Below are 13,900 nucleotides of genomic sequence, written 5' to 3' on the forward strand. Positions count from 1 at the left end.
ACTTAAATAAACAGAAGTACTTTTGTTTTGAAAAGATGAATTGCATTTATTACATTCATTCCATTTTAATAAATCGTTTATTATATTTTATACAACAGTTCTGTCTGGTTCTCGAATCTGATTGGCTGATAGCCATGCAATAACAGCATTCATACAGTCTCTTCACCCTTCTGTATTACCAAATCCCTTTAAGGTATTCTATAGTCTTTAGTATTACTCTGCCCACTTCAGTTTGACAAATATTGCAGCTGTTGGACAACAAAATGTACCTTTGAGGCAAGAATGTAGTTGTTTAGATTGCAGCTATGCGGTTTATTTATAAGGATAGTGCCTATATGTGGATAGGGCAGTGGATATAGGGTTATACGCTGCGCTTAAATATGCTGGTTAAGTTGGCGGTTCATTCCGCTGTGGCGACCCCGGATTTATAAAGGGACTAAGCCAACAAGAAAATGAATGAATGAATGAATTTGGAGATTGCCTGTCATACTGAGCCGAGCAAAGACGGTTGATGCTATCCATCCACAAGATGGCAACAGAGACTGCATAATAAGTCCTTAGAGCAGAAAAACTCAGCGTAATTTGAAGCTACAGCTGATCAAATCGTTATAAAACTGATGTTTTATAAAAGTCGATCTCTCTCTTTTGTGTAGTGCTTTTTATATACCACAGTAATCTGGTAGTGTTTTCTTTGCTTTGGCTTCATCAGGGTTAATTATTGTGATCTCCTGATTGCAACAGAGAAATACTGGCAAATCTCTGTGGACTGATGGAATTTCATGCCGTTCAGCCTTATAATCTTAAAACGTGAGCTACTGTAAATCAGCTGTTTTGTCATCACTTTAGACATTACGCTAGAGAATCATTCAAACACTAGCTCTGCAGTGACATTTGTGAATTAGTAATTAGTTTCTGCTGTTCTGACGTCAACTGCAGATGTGTATGAACACACATACACATTTGAGTCCCAGCTGGGTCAGTTGGCATTCCTGTGTGGAGTTTGCCTGTTCTTCCCATTTTGGTGTGGGTTTCCTCCGGGTGCTCCAGTTTCCCCCACAGTCCAAACACATGCGCTATAGGGGAACTGAATAAACTAAATTGGCCGTAGTGTATAAGTGTGTGTTAATGAGTGTGTATGGGTGTTTCCCAGAACAGGGTTGCTGCTGGAAGTTCATCCGCTGCATAATACATATGCTGGAATAGTTGGTGGATCATTCCGCTGTGGCGACCCCTGATAAATCAGGGACTAAGCCAAATGAAAATGAATAAATGAATGAAGCTTACATTTATATTAAAAATAGTGAAATAATTTTACAATTATCAACATTTTACATTTTGACAGAGTAACTTGCTGGATTTATCTTTTATACATTTATGAGGTCATTAATACGAATAGTTCAGGCAGAAATTGTATTATTTGCTCATACACAAAGTAAACGGTCAAATTTAGTTAAGAAATAAGGCTGTTGAATCTAACACTGTACGAACATAACCTATATCAAGCATTGCAGTGTGTACGTAACCCACAGTATGTGTACATAGAGGCATGAAAGTGAAATAAATTGACTATTTCAATTTTTTCTAATGGTCATATTCTAGGTTTGAAGACAAAGTATGACTAAAACCTTAACTTTTGCAACACAGAATGAAATTGCAGGTGCTACTGTTGTTTATTCAGAATCATAAAGTTGTTGTTTGTGCAGAAATACAGTTGAAGCAAAGAGCTTAGAATGACCAAGAGGCGACACTCAATAGATCGTTCCATTGCAACAGCAGCGCCCAGCAACGTCCATTGATTCTCATAGCTGTCATGATGGCAAGCAGCTGCTTTGTTTTTTATTTATTTATTTAAAAAGGACGGTAAAGCTGAGATACAACCTGAAAGACGACAATACAACACTTACTACCACAATCATCAGCACTTTTAATAGTTTATTTTACAGGCTTATAATATGCTGTTGGCAGGGCCGGAGCAAGCTGTACTGCCGCTCTAGGCAAAGGATGGCCACGCCGCCCTCAAACCTAAAGTGAAAGCGGGGGGGTGTCGAGGGAGCTGTCGCGGACGCCACCCTAGATGCGGATATAACTGAGGGCGCCAGTGGTGAGGGTAGTGTCGCGGACGCCACCCTCTCTATTCTGCTGTCCTAGACGCAGATATAACTGAGGGCGCCAATTGTAAGGGTAGTGTCGCGGACGCCACCCTCTCTATTCTGCCGCCCTAGACGTGGATATAACTGAGGGCGCAGGTGGTGAGGGTAGTGTCGTGTACGCCGCCCTCTCGATTCTGCTGTGCTAGACACAGATATAACTGAGGGCGCAGGTGGTGAGGGTTGTGTCACGGACTCCACCCTCTCTATTCTGCCGTCCTAGACGCTGATATAACTGAGGGCGCAGGTGGTGAGGGTAGTGTCGCGAACGCCACCCTCTCTATTCTGCCGTCCTAGACGCTGATATAACTGAGGGCGCAGGTGGTGAGGGTAGTGTCGCGGACGCCACCCTAGACGCGGATATAACTGAGGGCGCAGGTGGTGAGGGTAGTGTCGTGTACGCCGCCCTCTCGATTCTGCTGTCCTAGACACAGATATAACTGAGGGCGCAGGTGGTGAGGGTTGTGTCACGGACGCCACCCTCTCTATTCTGCCGTCCTAGACGCTGATATAACTGAGGGCGCAGGTGGTGAGGGTAGTGTCGCGGACGCCGCCCTAGACGCGGATATAACTGAGGGTGCAGGTGGTGAGGGTAGTGTCGTGTACGCCGCCCTCTCGATTCTGCTGTCCTAGACACAGATATAACTGAGGGCGCGGGTGGTGAGGGTTGTGTCACGGACGCCACCCTCTCTATTCTGCCGTCCTAGACGCTGATATAACTGAGGGCGCAGGTGGTGAGGGTAGTGTCGCGGACGCCGCCCTAGACGCGGATATAACTGAGGGTGCAGGTGGTGAGGGTAGTGTTGCGTACGCCGCTCTCTCTATTCTGCCACCCTAGACGTGGATATAACTGAGGGCGCAGGTGGTGAGGGTAGTGTCGCGGACGCCGCCCTAGACGCGGATATAACTGAGGGTGCGAGAGGTGAGGGTAGTGTTGCGTACACCGCTCTCTCTATTCTGCCGTCCTAAACGCGGATATAACTAAGGGTGCGGGTGGTGAGGGTACTGTCGCGGACGCAGCCCTAGACGCGGATATAACTGAGGGTGCGAGAGGTGAGGGTAGTGTCTGGGACGCCGCCCTATGTATTCTTCCACTACCTAGGTCACCTCTATGGACACGTCGGCCCTGGCTGTTGGTATTTTGGAATTTTTATTTCAAAATGGCCGCCGCGTGACACTAGCGGTATCTAGTGACTGTTTCCCAAACAGCAACAGAGTGTCGCCTCTTGTTGATTCTATGCTCTTTGGTTGAAGTCAGAATTATTAGCCCCCTGTATATTTTTATCCCAATTTCTGTTTAGCGGAGAGAAGTTTTTTTTAAACACATTTCTAAACATAATAGTTTTAATAACTCATTTTTAATAACTGATTTATTTTATCTTTGCCATGATGACAGTAAACAATATTTGACTAGATATTCTTCAAGACACTTCTATACAGCTTAAAGTGACATTTAAAGGCTTAAGTTAATTAGGTTAAAGTTAGGGTAATTAGGCAAGTCATTGTATAACAGTAGTTTGTTCTGTAGACTGTCCAAAACAAATATTGCTTAAAGGGGCTAATAATATTGACCTTAAAATGTTTTTTAAAAATTAAAAAATGCTTTTATTCTAGCTTAAATAAAACAAATAAGACTTTCTCTGTAAGAAAAATATAGGAAACACTTTAAATAACTCTTTGCTCTGTTAAACATAATTTGGAAAATACTTACCTAAAATTCACAGGAGGGTGAAAAGTTTTCTTGAATGTGTGTTCAGCAAATGTCTGACCTGGACACCAAGATCCAGGAGAAGGCCATGAAGGTGGACATGGACATCTGCAGGAGGATCGACATCACGGCCAAACTGTGTGACGTGGCTCAGCAGCGGAACTCTGAGGACATGAGCAAGATCTTCAGTCCATCCAGAGCTCCAGCGGACAGAGTAAGATCCTGAACACATTTTGCATTTTAAAATTTTTTTTAAAATACTGCATTCTGTGGTGGTTCATTCCGCTGTGGCGACCCCGGATTAATAAAAGGAACTAAGCCGACAATAAATAAATAAATGAATGAATGACTGCATTCTGTGAATTATGAGCCGTTTTCCTTATAGGGACCAAAATGTCTCCACAAATATAGCAATACAAGTCCATTTATCACACATTTGCACACACATTCTGCAGTTTTACATTTAAAAATGCTTTATTCTGTGTGAGTTATGAGCCATCTTCCTTGTGGGAACCAAGAAAAGTTCACACAAGGTCCAAATTTACTGGTATTGCTATACTTGTGGGGACTTGTGGGGTCCCAACAATGTGAGGAATGCAAGGTACAGACAGACGTAAAACCGCGTACACACATGCTGACAAATACACCCACACACACACACACATTTTCAAAAAACTTTCTGTTTGATTTACGAGCTGTTTTCCTCATGGGGACCAAAATAAAAGTCCACATTTACAGCTATTGCTATTCTTGTGTCCACATTTGGTCCCCACAACATTAGGAATACAAGCTACACACAAACACACAGATCATACTTGCACTTACACAGACAGATGCACTGACAAACATGCACATAGAGACACACACTTATACACACACATCGAAAAACACAACCACACACACACACACACACACACACATTTGTGCAGCTATTTTTATGGGGACTTCCTATAGACATAATAATTTGATACTGCACCAACTGTATTTTCTCCCCTAGCCCAACCCTCACAGGAAACAATCTGCATTTTTATATTTCTGAATGATGAACGAGCTATTTCATGAGCCGTCTTCATCATGGAGACTGAAAAAAATGTCCCCACAAGGTCAAAATTTACTGGTATTGCTGTACACTCACCGGCCACTTTATTAGGTACACCTGTCCAACTGCCTGTTAACACAAATTTCTAATCAGCCAATCACATGGCAGCAACTGGACATGGTCAAGACGATCTGCTGCTGTTCAAACCGAGCATCAGAATGGGAAAGAAAGGGGATTTAAGGGACTTTGAACATAGCATGGTTGTTGGTGCCAGATGGGCTGATCTGAGTAACACGCCCTGTCATAAATCGTGAATCATCTCAGGCTGGTTTCTTGAACATGACAATTGGTTCACTGTACTCAAATGGCCTCCACAGTCACCAGAACTCAATCCAATAGAGCAGTGGTCCCCAACCTTTTTTTCACCGCAGACCAGTCAACGGTTGTCAAATTTACAACGGACCGGTGTGTGTATGTGTGGGGGGGGATCTTCACGTGAACACAGCTGCTGCGCTCCTGCATCCAGGTTAATCATGAACAACTCAGTGCGCATGCGCTAATTGCACTATCGCGGTCTCATATACATATTGCAATGATTTCGGGTATTTACTTAGCGATGCACGCACACATATATGCACAATCCTTAAATACTCTGCTGAGTTGGACTCTATAATACCCGTTTTATAACTTTAAACTATCAACAACCACCAATGAGGTATATTCTATCCTTCTTCCCGCTCCGTGTTAGATTTGGCATAGTCCATTTCACGTGAGATGGCGGGGGTGAGTGGAAGAAACCAAGTCGCGGGGGGAATATTTTCTACAGAAATAATTTATGATTTCTTATGTGGCCCGGTACCAATTGTTCCACGTACCAGTACCGGTCCGCGGCCCGGTGGTTAGGGACCACTGCAATAGAGCACCTTTGGGATGTGGTAGAACGAGAGATTGGCTTCATGGATGTGCAGCCGACAAATCTGCAGCAACTGTGTTATGCTATCATGTCAATATGGAGCAAAATCTCTGAGGAATATTACCTGTAGCTTGTTGAATCTATGCCATGAAGGATTAAGGCAGTTCTGTAGACAAAAGGGGTCCAACTCGGTACTAGTAAGGTGTACCTAATAAAGTGGCCGGTGAGTGTACTTGTGGGGACATTTGCTTCACACAACATTAGGAATACAAGTACACACACACACATACAGATCACAGTTCTGGAGGAAAACTGCTGAGGCCAGAGCGTTCCTTCACACACATGAGGAGGACATCACACCAGTGCCAAACACACAGCACAGACCTTATAACTGCGCTCTTTTCAAGATGCTAATTGTGTTTGCTACTTTAACTTTACATCATTGGCACATATTGTTTTGATTCTATGGTAGCATAAACATGTTGATGTTCCTGGGTCAGGCTGTGGCTTGCAGAAAGAAGGAGAGGAAGGCGGTGTCGGACGAGGAGAGCTCAGAGATGGATGCAGACCCCAGCAGCACCTCAGAGGAGGACGCTCCCTTCAACATCACTGACGAGATGAAGCGCATGCTCAACCAGCTGTGAGTCACGCACACACACAAACCCACAAACACATATGCGCATGCACACAGACACACACACATGCGCACACACACAGACATACACACAACCACACATGTAGACAAAGCCACACACAGCCACAAACACCTACACAGACACACACACACTAACTATTTTCTATTACACATTCACACAAACACAGACACGCACACACACACACAGATGCACACAAACTGTATTTTCTACTTCAAACATGCACACACATACAGACGCACACACAAACTGGATTTTATATTTCACAAACACACACACACACAAGCACACACACACACACACACACACACACACAGATGCACATTGAAACACACACATACAGCCACAAACATCTACACAGACACACACACAAACTATTTTATATTTCACACACACACACACACACATACACAGTGTAATATACACACACACATATATAGACACACACCCAATCTGTATTTTATATTACACACACACACACACACACATACAGCCACAAACACCTACACAGACACACACAAACTATTTCCTATTTCACATACACACACACCCAGACACACACACACACACACATACACACACAGATGCAAACAAACTGTATTTTCTACTTCACTCATGCACACACATACAGACGCACACACAAACTGGATTTTATATTTCACACACACACACACACACACACAAGCACACACACACAGGCAGATGCACATTGAAACACACACACACACAGCCACAAACACCTACACAGACACACACACAAACTATTTTATATTACACACACACAGTGTATTATACACACACACATATATAGACACACACCCAATCTGTATTTTATATTACACACACACACACACACATACAGCCACAAACACCTACACAGACACACACAAACTATTTCCTATTTCACATACACACACACCCAGACACACACACACACACATACACACACAGATGCAAACAAACTGTATTTTCTACTTCACTCATGCACACACATACAGACGCACACACAAACTGGATTTTATATTTCACACACACACACACACACACACACACACACACACACAAGCACACACACACAGGCAGATGCACATTGAAACACACAGACACACACACAAACTATTTTATATTTCACACACACACACACACACACACAGTGTATTATACACACACACATATATAGACACACACCCAATCTGTATTTTATATTACACACACACACACACACACACATACAGCCACAAACACCTACACAGACACACACAAACTATTTCCTATTTCACATACACACACACCCAGACACACACACACACACATACACACACAGATGCAAACAAACTGTATTTTCTACTTCACTCATGCACACACATACAGACGCACACACAAACTGGATTTTATATTTCACACACACACACACACACACACACACACACACACACACAAGCACACACACACAGGCAGATGCACATTGAAACACACACACACACACACACACACAGCCACAAACACCTACACAGACACACACACAAACTATTTTCTATTTCACATACACACACAGCCACACAGATGCACACAAACTGTATTTTTTACTTCACACATGCACACACATACAGACGCACACACAAACTGGATTTTATATTTCACACACACACACACGCAGATGCACATTGAAACACACACGCACACACACACACATACAGCCACAAACACCTACACAGACACACACAAACTATTTTCTATTTCACACACACACACACATAGACACACACACATACAGACGCACACACAAACTGGATTTTATATTTCACACACACACACACATAGACACACACACATACAGACGCACACACAAACTGGATTTTATATTTCACACACACACACACGCGCAGATGCACATTGAAACACACACACACAGTGTATTATACACGCACACACATACATATGCACACCCAATCTGTATTTTATATTTCACACAAATACAGACACACACATATGCACACACACACACAAACATAACCCTTAATCCAACACCTAACCGTACCCCTTACAGGAGACTTTCTGGAAAAAATAAAACTCATTCTGTGTGATTAAAGAGCATTTTGAGGAATAACACCAGCAATGTCCTCATAATTCACCACCTTCTTGTAATACCTGTCAGACCCATGACATCATACACACTGGTGCCATGGTGTCACAAAACACACGCACGCACACACACAGAAAGGGTCAGCCTGAGTGATTTGAGCTCCTCTGAGGCAGCTCATGTCTGTACTCTGGCGCCACCGAGTGGTTATGAAAAGAACTGCAGAGATATGCGAGATCTGCATCTTCTCTATATGATTTTGCAGCGAGGTTACAGTCTCGTGTTCTTACTCTTGCATTCATCTCATAATGATCAGCTTCTTATTAATGCATATATTAAAATTCATTATCTCACTTAAGTATGATGTGTTTTCCTACTCTTTGACCTTTCCTCTTTTTCTACAGCACGTTGTGTGGGGGTTGCCCATATTGCATGTTATTCTTTTTGCATGCATTTACACTGTTTCTCTATGTGAGCACCTTGCTTTCACTCTCACTTCAACAACTTTATCTGCCAATTTTCAGTGCAAACCAATGTGCTTGATTATTATGTTCTGCTTAAATTTACAGTTGGCTTTTGTGAAATATGGCATGCCTCCCACCAAAAACAAATACAATCATTTATTTTCTTGTCGGCTTAGTCCCTTTATTAATTCGGGGTTGCCACAGCGGAATGAACCGCCAACTTATCCTGCAATTTTTACGCAGCGGATGCCCTTCCAGCCGCAACCCATCTCTGGGAAACATCCACACATACACACACACACACACTCATACACTACAGACAATTTAGCCTACCCAATTCACCTGTACCACATGTCTTTGGACTGTGGGGGAAACCGGAGCACCCGGAGGAAACCCACGAGAACGTAGGGAGAACATGCAAACTCCACACAGAAACGCCAACTGAGCCGAGGCTCGAACCAGCGACCTTCTTGCAGTGAGGCGACAGCACCACCTACTGCTCCACTGCTTCGCCCAACACATTAAGAAGTAAATAAAATTATATTATATGGAATATATAAACTTTAAAACAAGGATTAATGTGTTAACAGAATTATTTTAGCATTGTTGAGAGAATACAGTTTTTATATTAATAATAGTCAATAATTATTGATTTGTTTTATAACACAATTAAATATTAATACAAATATTTTTTATAAATACAATAAATTATTATTGTTAATAATAATAATAATAACAATAATAATTTGGATTAATCCATTGTGGTAAACAGTTGTAACTTCATCATTATTTATAAAAATATATGCAGTTGAAGTCAATATATTTCTTTTCTTTTTTAAATATTTCCCAAATTATGTTTAACAGACTCTGGAAATTTTCACAGTATGTCTGATAATATTTTTTCTTCTGTAGAAAGACTTATTTGTTTTATTTCGGCTAGAATAAAAGCAGTTTTTAGTTTTTTAAAACACCATTTTAAGGTCAATATTATTAGCCCCCTTAAGCAATATTTGTTTTGGATTGTCTACAGAACAAACCATGGTTACACATTAACTTGCCTAATTACTCTAACTTTAACCTAATTAACCTAGTTAAGCCTTTAAATGTCACTTTAAGATGAGTATCTTGAAGTATATCTAGTCAATTATACCGTGGCAAAGATAAAATAAATCATTTATTAGAAATAAGTAATTAAAACTCTTATAATATATATATATATATATATATATATATATATATATATATATATATATATATATATATATATATATATATATATATATATATATATATAATATATATAAATCTTTTTAGGCAAAACTTAGGGGTTAATAATGCAGGAGGTCTAATAATTTTGACTTTAGCTGTATATAATAATGGGTACTGAAACAATATATAGTGCAGATATGTTGTGTGTTTCTTCTCTGTGTGTTTTGCTGCTCTTCTTCTCTAGTCTTGTGTCTTTCTTCACTGCCTGCTCTTTCTCTGTCTCTATGTTTCCGTCTCTTCATTTCTCCTGGCGTGCAGACATTGTTCAGATAACTCATTTGTTGCCAGGCGGGAGACGTTTGAGATCGACGACGACTGTGACAGTCTGACGTGGGAAGAGAACGACGATACGCTGCTCTTATGGGAAGATTTCACCAATTACAATGTTCCCTGCTCTGCTCTGACCAATGGCAATGGAGACTGCAGCACAGACGGACACGAAGCTGTGAGTTTTTACACTCGCTCCTGTCTGATCCAATAATACTGTAAAAAGTATGGTGGCTGAAAGTGCTCAAATGTGTTGAGCAAACACATGCAAGCTAACAAGTGCAGATTAATCATGATTGATCCCATTCAAAAGTTTGTTATGACATATTATGGGCCCTATCATACACCCGGCGCAGTGTGGCGCAAGGCGTGACGCTGTAGTCTTTTGGTAGTTTAAGCTTGGCGCAAGAGTTGTTTTGAGGCGTTGCGCTACACTGTTTAAATAGCAAATGCATTTGCGCTCATTTGTGCGCCCATAGGCGTTCTGGTCTAAAAAGGAAGCGTTCTGAGGCGGACCGCTGGCGCGTTGCTATTTTGAGAAACTATAATAGATTTTTCATTAGACCAAAACTAACCCAGTCTAAACTCCAGCGCAGAGTTGCGCCTCGCTTACACACTGCTTAATACACACAAGAGAGCAATAGGCAAATATCTTTACATATGAAAAAATGTAAATATTAAGAATATATATAGGATATAATAAGAATAGATATAGAATATAAATATAAAGGATTAAAATATTTATAAAATTATTTTCTAGCCTACATAAATATGAAAAATCACTGCTTTTATGTCTTCTTCATCTCTGGGGGCTTTTTCAGTTCATTCATAACAATTTGCTTTTGTATAATGTTATTATTATTAGCAGTATTATTTATTATATCCATATTTATATTTGTTTTATTAAAAACAAGCTTAGATTTGCCCACCTGTCAGGTTTTAAACCATATGGGGCACAGCATGTGTTTTAGGATATAACTCAGGTTTTTGAGCACATTTTGTTATTATTATTAATTTATTCATTTGTTAGAAATTAGAACTGAATTTAGAAATAGTTTTGAAACGATTATTTGCGCTTAACAAACAAAATTATTTATTTATAGACTAATTGATGTCTGTGCGTAAAGGTTTCCCTATCCAAGAGTGAAAGTAGATCCATTATCTCTCAATCTCACGCAGTAGATGCTCTGTTTAACAGTTTTCTGTCAAAACACTGTTAACTGTTTGCTTGTGAAATGCTCATTTTTTCCACTTAGACTTACTTTGCGTCCTGTAAATAGCGAATGCACTTATGGCGCGACGCAGCTGGCTCTTAAAGGGAATGGGAGATGAGACTCTGATTGGTTTATTCTTAAAACACACCTATAACTCATTAAGAAAATAAACTCAACCCTTTTAGACCAAGCGCCGAAGCGCAAGGCAGATTTTCCGTCCTTAAATTAGCAAAACGCATCCTGACACACCCTGAAAGCATTTGCGCCCTGCGTTTGCGCTTTGCGCATGGACCGTCAAAATAGAGCCCAATATGTGTGTGTACTGTTTTAAGAATGAGGTGCCGTGTAGGATTTAAATCAAACTTTGCTTATCAACACATACATAATAAAAGGCATATACACCTATAAATTACTGGCATATACACCTATACTACTGGATGTTCAAAACAACACAGATGAAACTTGTGTATATACAGTTGAAGTCAAAATTATGAGCCCCCTTTGTATTTTTTTCTTCTTTTTAAAATATTTTCCAAATGATGTTGAACAGAGCAAGGAAATTTTCACAGTATGTCTGATAATATTTTTTCTTCTGGAGAAAGTCTTATTTGTTTTATTTCGGCTAGAATAAAAGAAGTTTTTAATTTTTTAAACACCATTTTAAGGTCAATATTATTAGCCCCTTTAAGCTATATTTTTTCTCGATAGTCTACAGAACAAACCATCATTATACAATAACTTGGCTATTATCCTAACCTGCCTAGCTAACCTAATTAACCTAGTTAAGCCTTTAAAGGTCACTTTAAGCTGTATAGAAGTGTCTTGAAGAATATCTAGTCTAATATTATTTACTGTCATCATGACAAAGATAAAATAAATCAGTTATTAGAGATGAGTTATTAAAACTATTATGTTTAGAAATGTGCTGAAGAAATCTGCTCTCCGTTAAACAGAAATTGGGGGAAAAAAATAAACAAGCGGTCTAATTATTCAGGGGGGCTAATAATTCTGACTTCAACTGTACATATAAACTTGATGCATGCACATACACACACACATACATGTAAACTCGATCCTCACATAAACACCCACATTAACACATGCACAGACATATAAACTTGCTTACATCAAATTTCGCTCATCAACACCATACCTGTCAACCCTCCCGTTTTTCCCGGGATTCTCCCGTATTTTACTGTTCTATCCCGCTATCATCCCGTAAAGGTATTTTCCCGTATTTCTCCCGTATTTTCAGTCTTTCTCTGAACAGCCAGGCCTCCCTATACGCAACCCATACCGCCGAACCACCAGGGGTCGCCCCTTGCTCTAAAACGTAAGTCTTCTGTGCTTTCGCTTTGTTTAGGAATGAAAACACTTATAAATAAATATTATAAACGGCGCGACTCCATTTCCTTTTGATTACAGGCGCCTATATAATCCTCAAAACAGTCATATAATGGTCCATGACTGCTCCATAGTGATAAACAGACGCTGTTTCTCAAACGGATCCTGTACACGCAATTTGAAGCGGAGAGAAAGTCTGGTTTTTGTGTGCGTGTTTAAACAGACTTATACACATTATTAATAATAATAACATATGAGGATGTCGAGGTTGGTAGTTTTTTTTTTCCAAACACAACTAATTTCATCTTAAATGAGCATAAAAAGTAGGGAAAGCAGTCGAATGCTTTCAGTATAACGTTAGATGTGTGCATTTTTAAAGTGACACCTCTTATTTAATGTAATAAAAAAAATTAATACATGTGAGATTCATTCGTTGCTCTTCAATCAGAATGTGTAAGTTATATAGTGGAAAAACGGCTAATGAGATTGATAGCTTGATTTTATTTCATTTTAATAGCTATTAATTTTAATAAGTTGAACTGTTTGCTAATGTGTTTGCTGCTAATGTATATATTTATGTTTCTTTTGTTAATAATAATTTTAAAACATATTCGAGACCATTAAGGGGTTGGGGGGGGGGGGGGGGGTACCTTATCATGGTGGGCATATCCCTTATTTTCACATCCCAATGTTGACAGGTATGATCAACAACACATACATAAAACACATGCATATACACCTATAAATTACTACTTCTAATATGGAAAATATTCCGTCTATCGCGTGCCATTGCTTTTATATA

General features: G+C 40.0%; 2 protein-coding genes across 5 annotated transcripts in view; one reads left to right on the top strand and one right to left on the bottom strand.

The window, feature by feature from the left end:
• flnba (filamin B a) overlaps positions 1-13,900 on the bottom strand; it is a 750,037-nt gene that overhangs the window by 363,124 nt on the left and 373,013 nt on the right. The window lies entirely within an intron of this gene.
• Positions 1-13,900, top strand: part of iffo2b (intermediate filament family orphan 2b) — a 73,630-nt gene that overhangs the window by 55,345 nt on the left and 4,385 nt on the right. For 2 of the 4 annotated variants that reach the window (XM_021479908.3, XM_021479910.3), the window contains 3 exons: positions 3,905-4,069; positions 6,308-6,447; positions 10,532-10,718. In XM_021479908.3, the coding sequence (XP_021335583.1) occupies positions 3,905-4,069; positions 6,308-6,447; positions 10,532-10,718 (492 nt within the window). The remainder of the gene's footprint in view (positions 1-3,904; positions 4,070-6,307; positions 6,448-10,531; positions 10,719-13,900) is intronic. The other 2 variants (XM_021479909.3, XM_009306298.5) reach the window with 1 other exon arrangement.

The sequence above is a fragment of the Danio rerio genome, chromosome 11, assembly GCF_049306965.1.
Source record: "Danio rerio strain Tuebingen ecotype United States chromosome 11, GRCz12tu, whole genome shotgun sequence".
Lineage (NCBI taxonomy): Eukaryota > Metazoa > Chordata > Actinopteri > Cypriniformes > Danionidae > Danio > Danio rerio.